This window comes from Danio rerio, chromosome 14 (genome assembly GCF_049306965.1).
Source record: "Danio rerio strain Tuebingen ecotype United States chromosome 14, GRCz12tu, whole genome shotgun sequence".
NCBI classification, from domain to species: Eukaryota; Metazoa; Chordata; class Actinopteri; order Cypriniformes; family Danionidae; genus Danio; species Danio rerio.
The window spans coordinates 25534414-25559667 of NC_133189.1; the positions used below are offsets into that span (position 1 = coordinate 25534414).

Genomic DNA, 25254 nt, shown 5'->3' on the forward strand with positions numbered 1-25254 from the left:
CGCGGTGGCATAGTGGGCAGCACTATTGCCTCACAGCAAGAAGGTCGCTGGTTCGAGCCCCAGCTGGGCCAGTTGGCGTTTCTGTGTGTGGTGTGCATGTTCTCCCTGTGTTTGAGTGGGTTTCCTCCGGGTGCTCCGGTTTCCCCCACAGTCCAAAGACATGCAGTATAGGTGAATTGGGTAAGATAAATTGTGTTTGTGGGTGTTTCCCAGTGATGGCTTGCAGCTGGAAGGGCATCCGCTGTATAATATTTATGCTGGATAAGTTGGTGGTTTATTCTGCGGTGGCGACCCCAAATTAATAAAGGGACTAAGCCGAAAAGAAAATGTGTGAATAATAATAATAATAATAATAATAATAATAATAATAATAATAATAATAATAATAATAATAACCCTGTAAGGCATTACATAAAATAATAGATTTTTTTTAATTGATGTGGGGTTGTTGACCAAACATTTAGACAAAACAACAACAACAAACAGCAAATGTGTTTTTTATCATCTGAAACATTAAGCTGAAAAATAAGCGGCGCGTTCAGTGTACATGCAGTGTACAAACAGTGATTAAATATATTTATATAGTGATTAGCCCTGTAGTTTTAATTGTGTGCAGTAATCACTGAACATTTCTAAACATATGAAACAAACTTTTAAATTCACTTTAAAAACTTCTGCAAATAAACATATAGACAGCAATGCAAATGAAATATTTCAATAGTTATTTAGTTACTCCGAAAGGCTTTTACTTGCTAAAAGTAAAAAATAATGATATTAACTATCACTTAGATGTCAGAAGGCATAAAAACATGTTTCTCAGTAAATCTTTTAACATGTTGATCATTTAGAGGACATTGAACACACACACACACACACACACACACACACACACACACACACACACACACACACACACACACACACACACACACACACACACACACACACACACACACACACACACACACACACACACACACACACACAAAATAGATCAACAACTTTTGTTTACAGCCTTTTTATATTTTACATAAAACATGTGTACATACAGTTCACAAGGTGGAAACATAGCTTGCAATTATAAAATAACTTTCTGCAAAAGTGACGGAAAAAGGAAACAATGTTTTTAGCTACTACATTTCTGGAGTTACAACCATTCTTTGCACATTAGTGTCACATATCCTGGTTGGGGGAGGAGTCTTTATGCAAATATAGACCAACTGAATGAAAGTAAAAATGATAACAGATATGTCCAAGACAAAAGCAACACAAGTCAGGTAAAGCAAACCTCTTCTTATTATTCATTTGCTCTGAGTTTTCCTTTACACATGAAATGAAGGGCTCTGGAATATTATTTAAGCTATGCTTTCTTCTTAAAGATGATAAAAACATGTTGGGTTTGTGGAGAAAGTTACCAGAGGAACTAGAAAAGTCTGATAAAGCATATTTGGTCACACTTTACAATAAGGTTCATTAGTTAATGTTAAGTAATGCATTTACTAACATGAACAAACATTGAACAATACATTTACTGCAGTATTTATTCATGTTAATAAAAGTTAGTTAATGAAAATACAGTAGTTCATTGTTCATGTTAACTCATAGTGCATTAACTAATGATAACAAGCATGGACTTGAATGTTAATAATGCATTAGTTAATGTTCAATTATGATTAATAAATGCTGTACAAGTGTTGTTCATGATTAGTTCATGTTAGTAAATGCATTAACTAATGAGCCTTATTATAAAGTGTTACCGCATATTTTTACTAAACATGTGTTGAGTTGTTTAAACTTAAATTTAAATCACTTTGGACAAACCCAACCTCATGAACTGATTTTTGATAGCTTGTCAATGTTTACTTTCTGAAGTTCTGAAAGTGATTCAGTGATACTTTTTTTGTTGCTTGTACTGTTAGTGTGATCTATTAGTATTTTGATTGATTTATTACAGAGTGTACCTTTATTGCTAGTGCTTTTGCTGTAAACAGGCCTTTACATAATTAAAAAGTGCTAAATACTGTTTAACTCATGTAGCTGCAGCAACTAAGATTTCAAGAGTTCACACTTAGCTGATGATTGATAATAAAGCTTGTTTGGCATGCCGTCCCGGGAGAGAGCCCTGAGCCCATAGGATCCTCGAGCTCGGGGCTCCCTCCCGTTTGCAAGGCGAGAGGGGAGTTTGAGCTCAGGTAGATCTCGAGCACTCCCCTGCTGTAGTAGCTTATGAGCAGATAGTGATTGCTCTTTAGAGATAACTACTTACTAGGAGCATGTCTATGGTGCTTTTTTTTTACTTTTTTAGTCAATTAAGTTGCATGTTTTTTAAAGGTGGGAGGAAACCGGGGAACCCGGGGGAAACCCACGTGAGCACGGGGAGAGCGTGTAAACTCCGCACAGAAACGTCAGCTGGCTTGTTAAGGACTACAACCAGTGACGTTCTTGCCATGAGGCAACAGTGCTAACCACTGGGCCACCCATCTAGGAAAGAAGGAGGAGTAGGGGTGGAAGTGGGGATTCTTTAAAACGAAGATGGCTTTTATATAGAATTTAGGGTTTCATAGTGGCTTAGGAATCGTCTGATTGGTGAATCATAAATTGAATAATGCTGGGCCAGCTGCAAGCAATCATAAGCACGTGAAATTAGTTTATAAATAAACTTCACATATTGATAGTCTGATACAAAACAAGCCTGATGTGCCATGCAGACACCCAAATTGGTGAACTTATTTGTGAACTGTTCATTTAAAAGATCAAAGAGTCTGAATGAAATGATTCACTTGAACAAAACAAAGCAAAATGTGCACATTAGAAAGATAGATCACCGTAGCCTGGGGTGTTTCGGGTGGTTTTCAAAGAACTACCTCCCATTCACAAAGTCCAGAATATGGCCTTTACATGTGCTCCTTTGTCCCATTTTTGACTGCTATGACCAAATTCTGAGTTTCAAGTTATATCAGAGTCCTAGTTTATTTATGTATTTATTTATTTATTTTTTACATTTTTAAAATGATGAATGATAACAAATTTGTATTTAAAAGTAAGTATTTTTCCATATTTCTTTCTTTATTTATTTTCTATTATTTAAAATGAAAAAAAGCTGTTTTCTGGTTATTTACATTTGCCTGCTGTATAATGGAAGCTTGCTCTCTGCTCCGACAACTTTTGATATTGAGTGGCTTTTATTGGGATTTTAGTAGTTAGTAGTAGTAACTAAAATAGTACGAAAACAGAGTAAAGAGCTGCTGGTAGTGTTTATGTATGGTATTTTACAGAATTATTTCAAGAGTAGAGATCACTCACATTATAAATAAACCTTAAACACATTACATGTTACAGATCATTTGTTTACATTGCTCATTGTGATGTTGTATAAACACATATCACATACATAGTTAGCAGGACTCTTTGGTCACGTGTCACTGGTTAAATATAGACCATTATTGTGATTGGCAGGATAAGTTGCACGCCTCAACATTCTTCAACTCCATAGTAACTCGTCAAGCAACTCTTCAGGTAAATCTAGATTCCCAGCTTTAAGTATGAAAGCATGATCAGTGAAACCAGCTTTCGCAGCACTAAGCTTTGGCTAACAAGAAAGAGAAGACGTGTAAAGACAAGACACTCTCTGTATATTTGAAGATGCCAAAACCTGCTGATGTGATGATAGCCGTGCCAGTTTACCAGCAGCACCAGTATGAAGTCGCCAAGTTCCTGAAGATTAAGCCTGCAGCTTTGGGGGTAAAAACATACTAATCAACAATCTGTGTGTATGAATTTGTGTATATGTTCTTAAAAGATGTCTAATAGATGTCTAATAGACGTATAAACATAGTCGTCTTGGCAAAAACAAGGCTAAATTTGGGCTGTCATTGAAAATCTAATAGATTAGACCAAAATTAGATTAGTCATCAAATAAACAGAAATAAATGACCACACATATAAAGTCTGTCTAATCTGTCTATTTGACGATTAGTCTAGTTTTGGGCTATTCTTAGATGTCTATAAGATTTTCACTGACAGCCCAGGTTTAGCCTTGTTTTAGCCAAGCTGTCTAGGTTTAGATGTCTATTAGACGTCTATTAAACAAAAATATGTTTGCTGGGCATACACTGTATCAGATGTTTTTGTTTCGCAGATTTTGGAAATATTTATATCATTACTGGGACTCGGTTTGACGATCTGGAATGTTCATTATTCTCTCCTCTGGTCACCAGTCAGCGTAAGTCATTCATTTCAACATCATCACAGTACATTGGACAGCGAATGCAGTTTTGTTTCTATTCCACAGTTCTTTTTAACTGGAGCTCTAACAGTCTCGGCTGCAAACTCACATAAACCATGTATGGTTAGTATCAACTTTATTTGCTTTAAATTAAAACGAATGCCTTGAAAATTACGCTTTTACATGTATTGTTTTCTTCTATCTTCTAGGTCAGATGCTCACAGATCCTCAGCTATTTTAACGCTGCAACAGCTGTTATCTCCTTTCGCTTTCACTTTTTTGTTAGAGTAAGTGCTTGCTTTAAAACTCAAACATGTAACATTCCATGAAAAGATGAATATGATTCACTGCAGATTCTTGTTTATCTTAGTGATTTCACTGTAAATGTTGATACTGATACATCTGTGGCAAGCTGTTTTAACATTTCATTTATAAACAGTTTTAGTATCTGTTTTTTAGATACTAGTATCTTTTCCATTAAGTACTAATACTTATTCATTATCTACTTCTTATTTAGGTACCAGTGCCTTTATATGTACTTTTATCTGAAGAATGAATTTTACTCACAATTAAAATACAAAGTCAAAATGGAATAGTACAGATCTATTTAGATATACACTGTAAAACCCAGAAAGTTAAAGTAACTCAAACCATTAGAAAAAAACGATTGCAACAAACCCTTTAAGTTCAAAAAGTAATCCTTATGAGTAATGTGATCTTAACCCATTTGAGTAAATGAAGCAAGTTGAGCAGAGTAAAACCCAATAAATGAAGAGAACTCAAACCAACTGAGTACTGTAAAACCCAAAAAGTTAAGGCAACTTAAACTGTTTGAAGAAACCGATTGCTACAAACCATTTGAGTTAAAAAACAAATCTATATGAGTACTGTGAACTTACTCCATTTAAGCAGAAGTAATGGGGTATTTAATTAACTCATTACCTTCAACACTGAGTTCAAAACTTTTTCAATTGAGTAGAATTAACTTTCAGCCAATTTAGAGTTAACTACACTCATTTCAATAGATAAACTTGACTGTTGGGTTTTACAGTGTAGATGTCAATACTTTGGGTAAATTTGTTACTAGTTACAAAAAGAATAGTTATTACTGATAGTTAATAGTTATTAGTATTGAAATAAGTAGTATCTAAATAATAAGCACTAGTATCTATTTAATAGGTTTAAGTCTCTTTAAGTCTCTCTAATAGTTTCTTTTAACCCTTTTGATGTGTACAATCCAGCCCGATTTAACAAGGAAACAACTATTTAACATATTCCTAGAAAAAAGGCTAATTTATACAAACTCATATGATTTCAAACCCTACCCTAAATCCAACTATCATTGGTGGGATGAGAATATCAAACTATAATGTATGAATGAGAACAAACAAACTCTAATGATTTAGCCAATAAACCAAAAAGCTACAAATTGCCATGAAATAGCATTGAACAATCATACTGTTATGATAAGAATGATCAGTCGCATGCATCACATGATTAGCCGGTAAATTCAAATTAGTTATAAATGTTCATTTATGAACTGTTAATTCTACTCATTTGAAAAGAGTTCTGAACTCTTAACTAAATCTCTCATTATTTCATATTAAATGGATTAAGTTCACAATACTCAAATAAAGTAGAAAAGCTTTTTAAGTTAAATGGTTTGTACCAATCGATTTCCTTAAAAGTTTGAATTGCCTTAACTTATTAGGTTTTACAGAACTCAATTGGTTTGAGTTCTCTTCATTTATTGGGGTTTACTGTGCTCAAATTGCTTTGTTTACTCAAATGGGTTCTAACCAGGATTAGTTTTTGAACTAATATGGTTTGTTGCAATCGGTTTCCTCAAATGGTTTGAGTTGCCTTAACTTATTGAGTTTCACAGTGTGCTTTGAAACTAATATAATTTCTTTCTGGTTCAAAATACACATTATTACACATTTAAATACACATTAGAACAAGCAAAACATTAAATTGATGGTTAAAATACAAGCTGAGAGGGCGATATTAATTATTTTTAAACATAATCGGAATATGTGCTTATTCACTTCAGACACACAGTTGTTAGGTAACTCAAACATTTACTCTATTATTCTCCCAGTTAAAAAGCTGCTTTCACGTATTTTGGGAGAAGTTGATGAATTAGCATGTTGTAAATCCAGCAGCTCAAATCTCTCCAATGCAGTGCATAAAATACATGTTTTAACAAGAAATTGGGAATCAGAATATTAGATATTTCACAATAGAATTAGGAAGTTTGTTTAAATTTGCCTTAAAGGAAAATTGATATAAGCATTAATCAGTGCAGTGTTTCATATGATAAACGAGACACGTCGCCATGAAAACTGTAAAGAAATGCATTATAAACAAGTCACATCAAAAAGTGGGAGTATTTAGAACTTGTGAATTAGAAATGTGTGAAATGGTTAAAAAAGGTACTGCTACCTAATAAATAAGCTCATGTAAATAAGAAGTACTAGTTGTTCATATTAAAGATATTAGTACCTAAAAATAGTTACTAGTAGCATTAAAACAGATATTACTACAGATACTAGATAGATTAAATGTTAAAGCGCCTGCCAAAATATAATTACAAACAAAGAAGCTGGTATAAACCTAGATATGTAGTGAGATGTGACAGTAACCTAACCCATTGTTTATCCTCTTTACATCTGGAAACCGGCTTTTGATTCTTACTCATATTTGAATTATTTGAATAATCACCGTGTATCTTTTATTTACTCAGGGTGTGACCTGCTTTCTCCTCTTGGCGTGTGATATTATGATCTTCATCTTCTCTATGGCTGTTGCCTTAACCTTTTGTCCCTGCTGCTGCAATCCAAAGGTAAACAATTAATCATCAACAGCTTTAAACATCCTGTGAAAGCGAATCAGATTAATTCAATTTATATTAAACATAATATTGGTTCTCTCTCAGTCCAGGCAGGCTATGGTCAGTTATGTGAATCAGTCAGATTTGCCTGTCAACCATATTGTGCTAACAAGCCAGTCGGATTCCTCTGCATTGGCGCAGCCTTTTAGTTCAGCCTTGTACAATCAGCAATCTCTGCCGAACTGCGGGCCGGTCCCCAGCGCATCTCAACCAAACTACAGTCCAGTACCAAGAACACCTCCACCACCCTACAGCCAAGTTTCAGCTGCTCATCCACGAAACTATGGTCCAAACCCAAATACTCCTCCACCTGCATATGAGGTATTTTGAACATTTTTAAGTAGGGCTGGGTTTTCAGAACTGGTTTGTGTTTGGAACTGGTTCCAGGTTTCCAAGAACCATGGTTTCGTTAAGGAATGTACATTTCAATTGTGCTTCAGGAATGCAGCTAATACAAAAAGGAATGTGGATTTCAGTTATACAGTGTTACAGTACATATATATATATATATATATATATATATATATATATATATATATATATATATATATATATATATATATATATATATAAACAACAGTCCCTTGCAGAATCTGTCAAAATGAGATTTTTTAAAATATATTTAGCACTGTCCTGAGTCAAATATTGTACATAAAAGATATTTACATGTAGGTTTTGAATTAGAAGATCAAGATAAATTGTACTTAAGGTACCTGTGAAATCATTCATTCATTTTCCTTCGACTTAGTCCCTTATTTACCAGGGGTCACCAATGAATCGCCAACTATTCTATACTATTCTATCTCAAAATCACTGCTGGAAAGGGTTAATGTGCTGGAAACTTGAAGAATCTGCGGGATATGAAGAATTGTTATGAAGAACAACAGGAAGTTTAAGAGAGGCAGTCGCAGCTTAAAGTTAATCCCACACAGTATTAGGAATATGTTATTTTAATCATTTGACTTATTATTATGTGCTGTGAATGATATTTAAACATATATTGTGAACAATATCTTACCCAGGAAAGGGGTTTCCCAGACTTTCACAAAACACTATATATAAATTGTATAGTTGAAGTCATGATTATTAGCCCGCCTCTGAATTTGTTTTCTTTTTTTAAATATTTCCCAAATGATGTTTAAGAGAGCAAGGAAATTTTCACAGTATGTCTGATAATATTTTTTCTTCTGGAGAAAGTCTTATTTGTTTTATTTTGGTTAGAATAAAAGCAGTTATTAATTTTTTAAACACCATTTTAGAAACAAAATTATTAGTCCCTTTAAGCTTTTTTTTTTTACCCTAACCTGCCAAGTTAACTTAATTGACCTAGTTAAGCCTTTAATTGTCACTTTAAGCTGTATAGAAGTGTCTTGAAAAAAATCTAGTAAAATATTATTTACTGTCATCATTGCAAAAATAATGTAAATCAGTTATTAGAAATGAGTTATTAAAACTATTATATTTAGAAATGTGTTGAAAAAATCTTCTCCCTGTTAAACAGAAATAAGGGAAAAATAAACAGGGGGCTAATAATTTAGGGGGGCTAATAATTCTGACTTTAACTGTATATACCTTGATAAGGTTTGTGCATTTTGATTCTGCTTTAAAAACATATCTCGTATAAAATTGTGAATATGATCAGGTATGTGCATTTCAATTATACTTAAACATGTATCTTGGAACCAGGGATTTCATAGATTTAAGATACATCTCTAATTCTTATTTTTGAGTAATCAGAAAATAAATCTGAATTGATAATGATTCATACACCTTTAACCCCTATAAATAATTACAATAATTGCTGTACTGCAAAGCACTGATACAGTGTATTTTATTGCTGTCTGAAATTTTACCAGATGACCAGATGAACCAGACCCCAGATCCAAATGAAGATGTTTGACTTTTACACACTTGCTGGCACAGGATGATGGTGAATGGAAACAAGAAACGATACTTAACTTGTAAATAACTTATAAATAATTGTAATGTTACAGTAATAAATTATTTTGGAAAAAAGAAAATCTATGAATGTGTTTTGAATACATGTTGTTAAATGCTGAATTTTTACTAACAAAATACTAAAATATACAGTATGTTATAAAATAATACATTACATAACTGTTAGTTGTTGTTATCACTAATTACATTTTGCCTCTTTAATGCAACAAATTAGGGAGGCGTAAAGGGATAGTTCACCCAAAAATTAAAATTCTGTCTTCATCTATTTTGTTTCTGTTCAACACAAAATACAATATTTAAAATAATGTTAGAAATCAGTTGCCATTGATTTCCATAGCATTTTTTCTTACACTGTAAAAATATCTGTTAATTAACAATTTCTATATTTTGTGATTCACAAGTGGTATTCTTTTATTCCTGGTCATTAACGGGATGTCGATCTCTGCTCTGTCGACTTTTAAACAAAGTGACTTTCATTGACATTTTAGTAGTTTGAAAAAATAATGTATAAAAAAATAATATATAAAGGAGTAAGTCTGTAAAATAACTGAAAATGCACAGGCAGTTTATGACAAATGTAATGTAATGTGTATTTATATACAGTAGTGTCTTTATTTTGGATGGCCATACACCCAAAGCGCTTTACAATCATGAGGGGGATCTCTCCACCCCTCCACCAGTGTGCAGCATCCACTTGGATGATGTGACGGCAGCCACAGGGCAACGGCGCCAGTGCGATCGCCATACACCAGCTATAGGTGGAGTCGAGAGACAGTGTTAGAGCCAATTTGGTGGATGGGATGATTGGAAGGCCTTGATGGGTACAGGCCGATGGAGGGAACTTGTCCAGGACACCCCTGCTCTTTACGAGAAAAGTGCCATGAGAATTTTAAACCACAGAAAGTCAGGACCTCGATTTAACATCTTATCTAAAAAGATGGTGCTCACTGACAGTATAGTGTCACCTTCACTATTCTGGGGCATTAGGAGCTCCCTGCTGGCCTCAATAACACCACTTCCAACAGCAACCTAGATTTCCCATGTGGTCTCTCATTCAGATACTGACCAAGCTCAGCCCAGCTTAGCTTTAGGACGTATCTTTAATAATCTATGACAGTTTGTGTTCATTGAACAGTAAGAATAATTAATAAACACATATAAATACCATCCCGTGAAAGTCACGTCTTATCTTCAGTTTCAGGCTCAGGCATGCTTTGCACTCATCCTACAAGCGTACCAAGCCAAAGCCCAAGTGAACGGCGCTCTGGCACACCTCTTTCAACCGGGCCAGGGCCGGCCAAGTGAACCGTACCTGAGCCCGATTCAGAGCACTCTCAAACGATCCAGGAAAGGAGCCTGTGCACGGTTCAGATAGCATAGTGCGAGTAGGCCCTTGGTAAGTAACAGCTCTTGGGTTGCAAGGTGATATGGCTGTGGTTAACAAAGGTTTTTGTACTGTGATATGCAACACCAAATCAGACAATATGTCACTTCAAACTATTAAAAATGTTAATAAATGTCACTTTTTCTAACCTTTTTAGGGTAAAAGTTGTTGAAAAAAAATCAAGGTCCCATAATGCAATTTAACAGCAGAAAAATGAAAATATGAATCACAAAATACTGAAAACTGCTAATTTGCGAATATTTTTTACAGTGTTATGCAGGTCAATGGGTTCTGGTTACTAAAAATTATAAAGAAAAACTAAACTAAATTTCCACTTGATTGATTGAGCCCAGGATGAACAGACTAGAGAGTTTACAATATTCCGAAAACTGTGTATCAGGATTCTAATTTTATATTTAGGTTTGGATCCTGCAACACACACAAAAAAGCCCATCCTAAAACAAACAAACAAACAAACAAACAAACAAACAAACAAACAAACAAAAAAACAAACATAAATAAATAAATAAATATAAAATAAATAACTTGATACATCATAAGGAGTAGGAAAACATACTTGTTGAACAAGTGAGATGTCCAGAGAAAGCATTTTTACATTAATAATATTCTATAATTACATTTTTGTGATGAGGAGATGCATTTATTTTTACATTCTGGATCAATTTGGACTGGAAAATCATTATTTTATGATTAAATATTTTGCAACTAAATTATTTTGAATCTAATCATCACATTTTCATTAATGGGTGAATGTAAAAAAATCAAAAAGCCTGCTACTGTTTGCATTTACTCCTTAAAAAAAAAAAACAGGATATGAAATGATTCTTTGAAATATCAAATTACAAATGCATTTATTACTTAAGAACAGTCCAGATATATCAAACTAATTTATTAATTATATTCTTCATATGTTATATTACAAGTATTTTAGACACTTCAATTCATGTTCTGAACACAAAAAACAAATAAAAAAAGATCAGAGCTATTCGTGCTAATTTATCCCATATGTGGTTCACAAAACTGTACAGTATGTTATATATTTTCATGTAAATGCACCTAACAAATTTAAGTTGACCTAAAAGTGTTCAACCAAGAGTTCCTTGTGAGGTTGAACACAGGAAAGAGAGCACAGATATGTGTAGAAATTCAAAAGTTAAATATGCATACTTTACTGAAGGAGAGAGTGCTCTTAGAGTTGTAACAACAGTTTAACGATAAGATGATTATTAATGATCAGTGTAAAATAGTATAAGTCTGATATGAGTCTATTCATCAGAAGCTTTGGCTTTGTCTCTGGGGACTCTGCCCATGTTATAAAACTCTGTGTTAGGTCTCATGTCAGTCAGATGGGCCATGCGGTTCGACAAGGCAAAGAAAGCAGCGATGGCAGCAATGTCCCAAATATCTTCTCGGTCAAAACCATGAGCCTCAAGTGTACTGAAATGTTCCTCTGTTACCGTTTCACTCCTGCAAATGGTCAGAGCAAAGTCCAGCATGGCTTTCTCACGGCCGCTCACATCGGCAACCCTGTAATTTACTGCAACCTGTGGGTCCAGACAGTGCCATTAAAAGCAATTAAAAACGTACTTGATTCTCACTTTCACCAGTCAGCCTTCTCTTATTTATTGGGTTACTGGAATATGGAGACTGAGAGGGTGTTTTACATTATTTTGATGCAAATGCAAGTACCTGATCAGCCAGCGTGGGTTTTTTGGAATAGATGCGGTGCAATGCACTGTGGGATACCACACAGTACAAGCAGTTATTGTGTGCGCTGGTCACAACAACAATCAGTTCCCGATCTGCTTTTGACAAACCACCTGTTATAAAAGCACAATAACAATAATCACATGCTAAGTTCATGGAATAATTACATTTCAACAGATATATTTTTAATTAAAGGTAAACTATGTCATATAAAAATTATATACACTACCTGACAAAAGTCTTGTCACCTATCCAAGTTATAGGAACAATAAACAATAACTTGACTACTAGTTGATCATTTGCTATTAGAAGTGGCTTATATGAAAGACAAAGGCCTCTAGATTACGCTTATTTTACCAAAATAAAATATGATCATGCCTTGACTTTAAATCATTTAATTAGACAGTAAGGTCTGATTTTGCTTAGACAAAAGTCTTGTCACTAAACAGAAATCATGTACAGTATAGAATATAAAGTCATGGTGCAGAGGAAAAAGAATTAATATTGTGTATGACTCCCATGAGCCTGGAGGACTGCATCCATACATCTCTGCATTGACTCAAATAATTTATTAATAAAGTCATCTGGAATGGCGAAGGAAGGTTTTTTGCAGGACTCCCAGAGTTCATCAAGATTCTTTGGATTCATGTTTAATGCCTTCTCCATCTTACCCCAGACATGCTCAATAATGTTTATGTCTGGTGACTGGGCTGGCCAATCCTGGAGCACCTTGACCTTCTTTGCTTTCAGGAACTTTAATGTGGAAGCTGAAGTATGAGAAGAAGCGCTATCCTGCTGAAAAATTTGCCCTCTCCTGTGGTTTGTATTGTAATGGGCAACACAAATGTCTTATTACCTCAGGCTGTTGATGTTGCCATCCACTCTGCAGATTTCTTGCACGCCCCATACTGAATGTAACCCCAAACCATGAGTTTTCCTTCACCAAACTTGACTGATTTCTGTGAGAATTCTGGGTTCATGCGGGTTCCAATAGGTCCTCTGCAGTATTTGTGATGATTGGGATGCAGTTCAAAAAAATCTACCCTCTGCCACTTTTCTAAATGATCAACTAGAAGTTCAGAGATCAACGACAAGACTTTTGTCAAGCAGTGTGTATATGGTGCACTTGGTATGTTTTTGTCAACTTTTAATGATTATTTTCTTCACAAGAATTTTGAAATATTGTGATGTGATGCATATTTTTTAAATTCACTTCATGTGTTTTTTATATGATATTGATAATGATAATAGCCTGAAAATTACATGGATGATATAGCATGTTAATAGAGGATCCAACAAATTGTCAAATTATTAACTGTACTGTAATTATCGAAGTAAACATGTAATCCTGATCTTAAACCAATTGAGTCACATTTAATGATTTAATCATATTTAATTTACAATCATAATCTTACTCTCGATTTTTCAAACCATTTTGTATCAGACCAGCAACTTTTTCATTACTGAGTTGATATGTATATTAATATTTGTTAATATATATACCATGTAATAAAATGTTATTAAATATGTTAGTATACATAAATTACAGTGATGCATTGCTGTAACACGTATTTACACACAGAATTAAAAAAGGTCTTCCAAACCTTTATGAGATTCTTTTTCTAAAGAAGATATTTTGAAGAATGTTGGAAACTTACGGGCTTTGGCATTTATAGTAGGAAAAATGCAATGAAAGTCAATGGTTACCGGTAGAGAAAAAGAGAATTTTGAGTTTATTGCCAAATCCGCTTCTCTGGTTGGGTCATGGCAAAAAATCTAATCCAAGTTCTACATTTTTTAAATACCACTTTTCTAAATTTATAAAAATATTTTAACAATTAAAATCAATCAACAGCAATAAATAATACACAATATAAAATACATAAATAATAATAATAATAATAACTAAAACTGTTTTTAAGGTTTACTTTTGAGAAGAATTGTACAATTTTAGAAGGGTTCACATTTATACATTTCATTTAAAGTCTCTCTAGATAAAAACTGTTAACATTAAAAATAGGGCATTTCATAAATGTATGTTTAACAGTTTGGTTTCTGTTGCAATATTGACATTTTGGGTCTTGTGTGTCCATTACAGCATCTTCTATAAACAATCTCATCATGTCATGAGTTAAAAAATTAATGGGATCTTCTTCCTACAGTATTTCTGGCTGAATTTCAAAAAGTTTATTTCTATATTCTGCTTGCTGCTTGTTAAGAATATACTTTTATTAGTGGTTTCAATCTGAAAGTTTTGCACTCCTTTATCTTTCCTGGTAGGGCTGTTTTGGGGGGTTTGTTGGCTTGTTCATTTCCAATTAGCCCAGCATGTCCTGGGATCCTGCAGAAATGATTACCAGTACCAACATTCTTTAAAATATCTTTTTTTGTGAGAACATAAACATGATAAAAATTTTTTTTTTACTCTGCTAAAAATGTAATTAAAAAAAATAATTCTGAACTTGTAAGCTTACTACTGCTCAAGAGTCATTTTATGAAACCTTCATATTTATATGAAGTCATATTTTATTTCTAACAAAACAACAACCAATTACCTGATTTAAAATAATGATGTGAATAAATGCATTCTATACTTTGATAAACTTTCACATTCAGAAAGTACTTAATGTTTCATTCAGCTATGGTTTGTCAAAAAGTTTATATATTCATACAATTCAGTTAAAAGTGTATCAGATAAAAGCAAAAGCTAAATATATTATTTAACTTTTGTATATTCCATGCATATTGAGGATCTTAAACGTTTGCAAATAGCATTCCTTTATTAAAATGCTGATGTTTTATGTATGTTGTTTAGCTATCTCTTTTTGAGTAAAACAGCCCTGAATGTGTATAAAAATGTGGATAATTTAATAAAAAGTAGCTACTAAAACCACAAAGCATCAATAAAAGGCCATACCACTTTCTTTGTTCATGAGGGCATTGTAATAAGAGAAGAAAGCCCGAAATTCATCAGGACGATGGGCAAGAACTTTGAAGACATTGGGCAAAAATCCTCCCTGTACACAGACATAACACATATTCCATTAGCACTGATTCAGGACTCACACATTTGTTTATAACTAAAACATCGAATGCATATGGGTTTAAAAACAACACAATACTGAGTTAATGACTTTTTAATTTAAATTTTTATTTCACATTATGGTAAAAGTGTATGCAAACCTTCTGTTCAACTTCTTCCATCAGCTCCACAATATCAAATGGCAGGTTCTTTCTGTTTGGCACTGGATAGCGGCTGATGTGATCTGAAGTGCTGCTGCTGCTGTGCCGTGTAACAGAAGACGGTACTTTCAGACCAAATTTGCTTGATGGTGAAAGTGTGTACTGCAAAGAAAAAAAGAAATGTACTATTTACTCATCCTCAAGTGGTTCTGAACTAGTGCTGTTAAACAGTTAATGACTTCTAATACATACGACATTGTGGCTAATACAAAATTATGTAAACACTACGTCTACATAATAATTGTGTTTGTATTGTGTCTTTATTATGTTTATATAAATACACACAGTCGACATGGTGGCTCAGTGGTTAGCACTGTCGCCTCACAGCAAAAAGGTCATTGGTTGGAGTTCCTGGCATATCTGTGTGGAGTTTGCATGTTCTCCCCATGTTCATGTGGGTTTCCTCCAGGTGCTCCAGTTTCCCCGACAGTACAAAGATTTGGGCTAAAGGTGAATTAAATAAACTAAATTGGCTGTGGTGTTTGAGTGTGGGTGGAAATGAGTTTGTATGGATGTTTTCCAGCACTGTGTTGTGACTGTATGGGCATATATATATATATATATATATATATATATATATATATATATATATATATATATATATATATACACACACACACACACACACACACACACACACACACACACACACACACACACACATATATATATATATATATATATATATATATATATACACACACACACACACACACACACACACACACATGTGAACTGTGAACACTATTGTACTTTGATGCTCATTTGCTGCTAATATGATTTCCCTTTTTAGAATTTAGAAAGAATACTTTTCTGAAATTATATTAAGGAAAAAGTCTGAATATCCGAATATAATACCAACTTTACCCCTATTCATTTAAATATAAAGTGCTTTAGACAACGAAAAACGATCATTTCTAATTGTTTCAAACAATTTATATGAGCTGAATTTAAATTAACAGATTAAGTTGAACATTGCTAAATTTAATTTGTTTAAATTCAGCTTGTGTATATTGTTTGCAACAACTTCATTATTTTTTATTAAATCCAATGAATAATTTTTCTTCTGTGTAGTTTCATATTAATAAACACATTTCATTTCCCCAAATTAACATTTAAAAGAGTAAAAATTATTTTTTACAGTCTAAAGTAAAAGAACGATAAGCTGGTCATTTGAATAATGTAGAGAAAGATTGACAGGTGTCTTTTTCTAGCCATGACATGATTTACATGTAGCTTTAAAGCAATTTATGATACGTCACATTTCTGAATGCTAAGTTAGTTAGTTTTAAAGACCTTACCAGCAACCCCAAATTAGAGCGTTGAATATACTTCAGAACTCCTCGTAGCGACATTATTAAACTTTACGCTGTGAGGTCGTTCTCTGTAGTGTTTTTGTTAGGAAAGTTAGAGCACAGCAGCTGTTTCAGAATCATATGTTCTCCTCGGCAGCCAATCAGCGAGAGATAATCCGACACGCCTCCTGCTTGTTCAACCAATAGCATCCCTGGATGTAATTTCCTGTTTACAGTTCTGGAGGAAATGAGGCAAATTGAAATTACGGAAGCATTGTCAAAGTAAAAGTTTGATTTTGTGAAAGCGAAAGAATGAAAGTGTAAAGATTAAATAATTAAAAAAGAAAACATTTAAATAACAAAGACGTTTAATATACGTGTATAAAACATAAAGACAGTCAAACATTTGGCCATTTTACACAAAGGTAGTCTGTAATTAAAACAATATTTTAAATATTTGTAAGTATAAACTACAATTATATTAAAACAATTACTAAGCTTCTGAATTTTAGAGCTTGACAACTCTCGATTTAGGATAATTTAAGTAAAAATTATAAAATGTATATAAAAATATAAATACAATCATATATGATATACAATAAAATTAGTTTTACACACAATATATTCAGTGTAACATAATATGTATAAAAAGTCACAGCTAAAAGTGGATAGTCCCAATAATCCCAATTTTCTTAAATTAGTCATAAATTAGGTAACTGTTTTGGCTAGCTGATGTTTAACCTGTCAAGCGGTTGCATTGGGCTTTTATTTTGAAGTCTGCAACATCTTCGTCTCGCTCATCCGGAACTGAATGTTTGTTGTTGGAGTCGTTGATTTTGATGCTAAATGATTATAGTTTCTGTTGTATATTTTGCGCATTTTAATAAACGCACAATAATCTCCTCGTTATGGGTGGCTACGGGGTGATGGCAGATGAGGAGTCTCTAGATTATTCGGTACACGAAGCCTGGAACGAGGCCACTAATGTTTACTTGCTGGTTATTTTGGTCAGTTTTGCCCTGCTAATGTACGCCAGAAAGTAAGTGTCCATTTCATGTCATATTTAATAACTACGTGGCCATACATTTAAATTGAGCTGTAAATAAGACCATAATGACTGAAAAAGGCTGTCAAGTCTCGATGTCATAGTAGATTGTGATCTCTCTGATATACAAAACGTCCATTGAAAATGTCTAACACTAGCATATCTTTTATTTAGAAACAAGAGGAAGATTATGCGCATATTTACACTGCCACCGACAGTCGGCAGCTCATCGGAGCCAAACTTCTACGACAGTCTGCAGAAGGTCCGACTCAGACAACAACTGGAAATGTATTCACTGGGTAGGTTATTCTTATTTTATGTGGGAAAATTATCTTCTCGCATTTTCAAAACAGGTACCATAGCTTCTGCTCAAATTCCATGCAGTTGTTAAACATGTAAACATGCATTATTCACCAGTTAAGTGATGAAGAAAATTCTGATAAATTTCAGTCAGATGATTTATAAACTTCTGTGGTCCCATTCTGTGGACCCATTAGAAGTTTTTAAATCATCTGAAATTTGAATATTTTCCTGGGGTTTTGCTTATTTTAGAAACAAAAAACTACAACAACTTATTTTTTAATTCCACAATCAAAAAATGCATTGAAGTGTATTAAAATGGAGCAGAAAGTCTTAAATTATTAACTTGCTCATTCACTTACTTTCCATCAACTATGGCCAGTTTAGTTTATCCAAATTCTCCTCATTTATTTTCTTTTCAACTTAGTCCCTTATTAATCCGGAGTCGCCACTGCAGAATAAACCGCCAACTTATACAGCAGGTTTTACGCAGCAGATGCTCTTCCAGCTGCAACCCATCTCTGGGAAACATCCATACACACTTATTTACACAAGTACACTGGACAATTTTGCTTAGCCAATTTAAAATTAAGTCTTAAATTAAAGTCATGACGATAAATTTTGCAAACACTACAATTATTGTCTTGTTTTACAACACAAATATTAAAAAACCCTAAAATCAACTGTCAAATCAAAGATTTTAAAATATATTCGATCTGTTGTAAGCTGTATTTTTTAACTTTCTAATGAAACTCATTTTGTTCTCCCATATTCACAAAACAGTAATAAATAAACAAAACAATTTGAAATAACATAAGTGATAATACAGGAAATGTAAATAATATAATAGTAATAATGAAGCTGTTAGTAAAATAATAATATATGTGGCATGGATGAATATTAACAGAGTAATCCACTATTTTGTGGATGGGGTTACAAATGACATATTTCACCTGAAACTTAGAGCTAAATGACAGGATTAAAATCACTTTATTCCATTGTCTGTTAAAATTCTTGATTCTGATTGGCTGGAGGGTGTACATTATTTTCGTTGTAATGCACAGGTAGGTCCAATCAGTCTTGATCACAGTTCAAAATAAATGCGCCACTCCCAAACGTGTAAAGGTACCATAGCAATTTGCATGTGCTGCACAGGAAACCGACGAGGACTGTTGATGGTGGACGGGAATTACGCAAAATTAGACATAAAAAAACTGTTTGTAAAATCACACACACACACACACAGTTTTACTTTCTGTAAGTCATTCCGTGTGATTTTATAAGCTTTTTGAAAAATGTCCGCAATGTCCTCATATTTCTCCACCTGTTTGTAATACCTGTCATACCTATGTCAATACAGATTTGTGTTCTGATATGTCACAAACACACACACAAAACACATGAGTAATTCTTGCTGCATTGCAATAAACTTTGTTTGCCCTTTAATGTTTTTCTTTATATAGTATTGTGGTATTAAGCACATGTATAGTGAATAAAATATATAAAACATAATGTCCTTTTAAACACTGGTTCTTATTTTTTATTTGAATTTTAATTTCTATAGCTTATTTGTTTATGACAAAAATTATAAAACACTTTTGTTGTTTTAGATTGTTAATAACACTTTTTTAATAAAATCTTAATTTTCATTGGTATATTCAGTGGTTGCAAATCAATGAAAGCCCACTGTAAGTTGTCATTACAGTTTTCATTATACATGTATTTTATCTCTAAAGACCTGGCTTTACAGACAAAACTTATGTTAAGCCTGGATTCAATTCTGATATTTGAGTAATATATATCATTAAAAACATTATATGTTTCATCATGTGATAAAACAATGATGCAGCTTTATTTTAAGACATGTCGGTGCAAGATCATTTAAGTTGAAACATCTCAGATGCATTTAAGTCCATCTAATTAAAAAAGTATAAAAGCAGCTGTCCATTAAAACACATTATCCAGGCACATGGAATATAACTTTCGTCCTGAAAGCAAAAGTGATTTAAGTAACATGCTAAATCTGTTCATGAAAATATTCACCAGTAGAAGAACTTGTTTAATAAACAAACCTTTAGCATTGCTGTATGTATGACCCGGTTTTGATCGTGGCACCACTGATATTGTAGTAATTTTGTAAGATTGTAATTAGAGCGTTTGGTTTTGATGTCTGGTTTTTCAGCTCGTAAATATGACCAGCAGCAGTCGCAGTCTGAGAGTGTGCAGCTGTCAATGGAGTGATTTGACCAGAGGAGGCGCTCTTCACCCATCAATGTTGCTCATGTCAATAAAGCCGGTACGAACCAAATCTAAACAGACGTGAGTTATAGAGAGTCCAGAGATGCGGATTGCTGAGGAATGAACATGACTGGAAACTTTTTGAATGTGATTTATTTTATTTTATTGGAAGAGCCTTTTATTTTTCTCTGCATCCTTCATACCTTTTAAACATTTAGTAGGTGACAATTATTTTAAGAACTTGTAATATGATTTTGTTTTGAGGGCTTCGATGGACTATAATACAGACTGCCCTCTGGTGTTGGATTTAAAATGGTTTGGTGTCTCCTAAACTTGACAAACACTCTCTGTGTATATAAGGACATTAAGCCCAGCATTTGTACTCTCTTTTCAAAATACAAAATGTTGACAAAAGTTTAAAAAAGCTGAATATACCATACACAGAGTTTTGTTGTTGCGCATGCTAGTCATATATTGCCCTCTAGTGTTGCAAATACCTTTTGTTTTGGACTGACCTGCAGGCTGTTTAATGAATGTTTACTTAAAATAAAGATTTTAAACAACACAAATTCATATTTTTAAACATGACACAAAGCATCTTAATTACAAGTTCAACATCTCACAGTGTTTATTTATTTGATGAGGAGAGAAACAGAACCGTTATAAACCTAAGTATTTTAACCATATAAAGCCGCATGTATCATATTTGATGCACAAGACCTATAAAATATCAACCTGATCAATACTTTGTTTAAAAACCTGTTGTACATGATGTGATATACAACAGGTATATCAGGTAACGGCAAAAACAAAATAAAAGCTGCCTGAAATGTTCTCTGTTGTAAAAATGTTAAGGAAAAAACTAATTAACTGATTAAAATTACATTGTTGTGAGCAAAAAGATGCACAAACAACTGATGTATCAAATGTGATACAAAAAAAAAAAAAAACATCATGATACATGGCAATTTTTTTTTGATTTCGCTTGATGGTTTAATAAATATCTCAGTTCCAGAAAATTATAATTTTCTGACTATTTTTTGATATCTTGGGTCTTACAGGGTTAATAAAAATGCTCTGAGTAGAAATAGAATACATTTGTTGTCATAATGAAGAAAGTAATGGACAAAAAAGTATGAAATAATATTTATAAGGGCTGTCTGTCAATCTTTTTTAAATCTAATTAATCACATAATGTAGTAATTAATTATTTCAAATCAAGCTAATCACATATTTATTTGATTTGAGAAATCATACCCATAAAGAAAATGTACGGTTATTCTGTTAAATGCAAAATATGGAAATGTTACAAAAATTATCAGAATTTTTATAAACCAAAATATATTGCCTATATTCACAGAGAAATGGATCAAAATTTAATTTTCAAAATGGGGTGCACTTAAATATGCTGAGCTGTGTGTGTACATTTGAAGTCAGAATTATTAGCCCCCCTGAATTTTCAGAGCGCTTGTTTATTTTCCCCCCAATTTCTGTTTATTGGAGAGATTTTTTTCAACACATTTCTAAACATAATAGTTTTAATAACTCATTTCTAATAACTGATTTATTTCATCTTTTGCCATGATGACAGTAAATAATATTTGACTAGATATTTTTCAGGACACTTCTAGACAGCTTAAAGTGACATTTAAAGGCTTAACTAGGTTAATTAGGTTAAGTAGGCAGGTTAGGGTAATTAGGCAAGTTATTGTGTAACAGTGATTTGTTCTGACAATCGAGAAAAAATATAGCTCAAAAGGGTTAATAATTTTGTCCCTAAAATGTAAAAAAAAAATTAAAACTGCTTTTATTCTTGCCGAAATAAAACAAATAAGACTTTCTTCAGAAAGAAAAAAACAAACAAAACAGAAATACTATGAAAATGTCTTTGCATTGTTAAACATCATTTGGAAGTATTTAAAAAAGAAATTTTTTAAAGCCATTTTAAGGTCAAAATTATTAGCCCCCTTAAGCTATATATTTTTCCATAGTCTACACAGCAAACCATTGTTATACAATAACTTGACTAATTACTCTAACCTGCCTAGTTAACCTAATTAACCCAGTTAAACCTTTAAATGTCACTTTAAGCTGTATAGAAGTGTCTAAAAGTATCTTTTAACCTTAATTTTTGAATCAATTATTACTATTATTATGTTTTGGTAATGTGAGTTTGTTTTGCCTTGCATAAAACACATCAAACACCTTTTTTATATATCTTTTGTGTGCAGGCAGATGCAATGTAAAAAGTAAAATGAGTATGTAGTGGTGCACCACATGGACCAAAAATAGTACCAAGTTTTCAAACCACGCAATGTTCTCACCTCTTTTTTTTTTTTTTTACCCCATTTCCTCTTTGCATCCATGAAATATTTATCCAAGTCTTAAGGAACTGCTTAGCAACCTCCCAGAATACCATAGCAACCACATAAATGCCATGGCAGACATCCTATACCATCATGTTGGCAGGTCTTGTATGGGCAATCACCACTCGCATTTTCTTTCCAAAGTGTTAAAATACTTTTTTTTTCTCGTTTCAAAAAAACTTTGATTGAACCAAGTGCAATAAATGAGTCCAAGTGCTACAGAAGTGAGAAACGAAAAACATGGAGTGAGAAATAAAAGTTAAAAGGTGTGAGAAAGAATCACAATCTTGGACACTGTCTCTTTTGTTTTTCGCTGCTTTGTTCTAATCGTTTCTTTTTTTTTTTCTTTAATGCCACTTTTCCATCATTCTCCATAGCTTCTGATCCGCGGTGGAATCTTTTCCCTAGATGAATCACAGAAAAGCTAAAGAAATGATGCCTTTCCTCGCCTTAGTCATCAGCCTCCCCCTCCTTCTGTGCTTTCCCTCAGGTCTCTGTGGAAATAAGATGAACAAACTCTTTTCTTTATCATTTTTCAACCTCTAATAATTTTATTCTATATCTGCCTTTGCCTTTATACAAAATGCCAAGAGTCTCATCTCAAAACATAAGCTGCTGCAGAACAAAAAGAGAATTCTTGAAGAATGTTCCTGCAGCCTTTTCCATCTGTCAGAAAGCTTTAAAAAGCATCACATCAGCATTCCATGAGACTTTATATACGTGCTATATTTAAAGTCTTCTCAAGTCATGTGATGGCTTTGTGGGACAAACATAGGGACAATATGAAATCTTTTATGACAGGTTTGATGCCACGACTTTTTTTTTGTTAAAAATCATGCAGGGATCAGTGGTGTTTATTGTAATAATCGAAGTCAAAAAGCATTTAAATAATAGAGAATGAGTCATATGAACTGTTTTATGGGGATTATTATTTTTACTTTTGTTCTTTCTGAATATTGGTAGAAAAAAAATTATTTAAGTTTTTTTATTTAATTTAAGCCCCGAAGAATTTGTTATTACATGTTGTGATTAATGAGAAAATTAGCAATATGAAGATAATTAAAAGTAAGACCGAAATCTTCAACTGGGTCAGACAATATATACTTTGTTCAAACCTGTACTGGCTGATATACTTTTTAAACATGAGCTTGAAATGAAAACATGAGATGATATCTCTCAATTCTCTCTTGGTGGTGAAAAATATTAAAATAAAACGAACTGAAAGATGCAAATGACTGTTTTGTTTGTTTCTTTATATTAAGGCGTTCTGACATCATGCCCTTTAGTTTTAGGAAAAAAAGTTAGAATTATGAAATATGAACTCTGAATTGTAAAACAGAAAGTCTGAGTTTATATTTCCCAATTATGGGAAAATGTTAACACTAAAACTACATTTTTTTTGTTTGATCTCAATTTTGTCATTAAATTTTGGATTTCTGATATGTTCTCCTCATAATTCATATTCATGTCTTGCATTTCTGACTTTACATCTAGCAATTTTAAGTATATATTATGTAGGTTATTTTGGTTGAGGTCTAATGACTGTGGAGGCCATTTGAGCAAAGTGAACTAATTGTCATGTTCAAGAAACCAGTCTGAGATGATTTGTGCTTTATGAAATAATGTGTTATCTTGCTGGAAGTAGCTATCAGAAGATGGGTGCACTGTGGACATCAAGGGATGGACATGGTCGGCAACAATACTAGGTAGGCTGTGGTGTTGACACAATGGCCAAATGATACTAATGGGCCCAAAGAGTGGCAAGAAAACATCCCCCACACCATTACACTACCACCAGCTTGAACCATTGATACAAGGCAAGATGAATCCATGCTTTCATGATGTTGACGCCAGATTCTGACCCTACCATCCGAATGTCGCAGCGGAAATCGAGGCTCATCAGACCAGGCAATGTTTTTCCAATCTTCTATTGTCCAATTTGGTCAAATTTTTGGTGAGCCTATGCAAATTGAAGCCTCAGTTTGCTGTTCTTAGCTGACAGGCTAAAGTAGGTCGCACACCAGAAGCGGCGCTTGGCGCCGCGACACGGCGCGCACATGACAGTTTAAAGTATCGCACACCAGACGCGCACATTCGAATGATATTTAACATGAAACTAATCAGATGGCGCTCTGTGGCGCGGCTGAAAAATGAACTGCGTCCTGAGCCGTGGCCGGGCGCCGCCGACAGCCGCCGACTTGCGGCGCCGGTGTGTGTATCCTGATAGAAACCTATGTTTAGAATTCTAAAATGCATGGCGGCGCTTCTGGTGTGTGACCTGCTTAAGGCACCTGATGTGGTCCTCTTATGCTGTAGCCCATCCGCCTTAAGGTTCGACATGTTGTTTGTTCTGAGATGCTCTTCTGCATATCTCTGTTGTTACGAGTGGTTATTTGAGTCACAGTTGCCTTTCCATCAGCTGGAACCAGTCCGGCCATTCTCCTTTGACTTCTGGCATGAACAAGGCATTTGCACCCACAGAACTGCTGCTTACTGGATATTTTCTCTTTTTTAGACCATTCTCTGTAAACTCATGAGATTGTGCGTGAAAATCCCTGTAGATCAGCAATTTCTGAAA

General features: G+C 33.6%; 4 protein-coding genes across 5 annotated transcripts in view; 3 read left to right on the plus strand and 1 right to left on the minus strand.

The window, feature by feature from the left end:
- Positions 1–25254, plus strand: part of aldob (aldolase b, fructose-bisphosphate) — a 509131-nt gene that overhangs the window by 126150 nt on the left and 357727 nt on the right. The gene's annotated exons all lie outside the window — the stretch shown is intronic.
- si:ch211-175m2.4 lies at positions 1245–9125 on the plus strand. The gene is made up of 9 exons (XM_068213329.2): positions 1245–1277; positions 3457–3516; positions 3643–3741; positions 4139–4222; positions 4292–4348; positions 4435–4512; positions 6972–7070; positions 7164–7439; positions 8975–9125. The coding sequence occupies exons 3-9, from the start codon at positions 3643–3645 to the stop codon at positions 8984–8986; spliced, it is 705 nt and encodes a 234-aa protein (XP_068069430.2). The 5' UTR covers positions 1245–1277; positions 3457–3516; the 3' UTR covers positions 8987–9125.
- Positions 11352–16875, minus strand: si:ch211-175m2.5. Its single transcript, NM_001198864.1, is given in 5 exon segments — positions 11352–12026; positions 12172–12302; positions 15107–15206; positions 15373–15534; positions 16734–16875. Coding segments are annotated over 5 exon segments (726 nt in total). The 5' UTR covers positions 16788–16875; the 3' UTR covers positions 11352–11747.
- On the plus strand, positions 17500–23908 carry smim19 (small integral membrane protein 19). 2 transcript variants are annotated; one of them, XR_658169.5, is made up of 4 exons: positions 17518–17766; positions 17947–18071; positions 20255–20368; positions 23054–23908. XR_658169.5 is itself a non-coding variant. In NM_001025535.2 (3 exon segments), coding segments are annotated over 3 exon segments (315 nt in total). In that variant the 5' UTR covers positions 17500–17635; the 3' UTR covers positions 20314–20889.

What these genes read in the sequence shown, in the direction of transcription:
- si:ch211-175m2.4 (XM_068213329.2), top strand. Translation starts at nt 3,643, where the DNA reads ATGCCAAAACCTGCTGATGTGATGATAGCCGTGCCAGTTTACCAGCAG. An exon ending in TTAAGCCTGCAGCTTTGGGG is followed by an intron (nt 3,742 to 4,138) that starts GTAAAAACATAC and finishes TTTGTTTCGCAG; the next exon opens with ATTTTGGAAATATTTATATC. An exon ending in ACTCACATAAACCATGTATG is followed by an intron (nt 4,349 to 4,434) that starts GTTAGTATCAAC and finishes TCTATCTTCTAG; the next exon opens with GTCAGATGCTCACAGATCCT.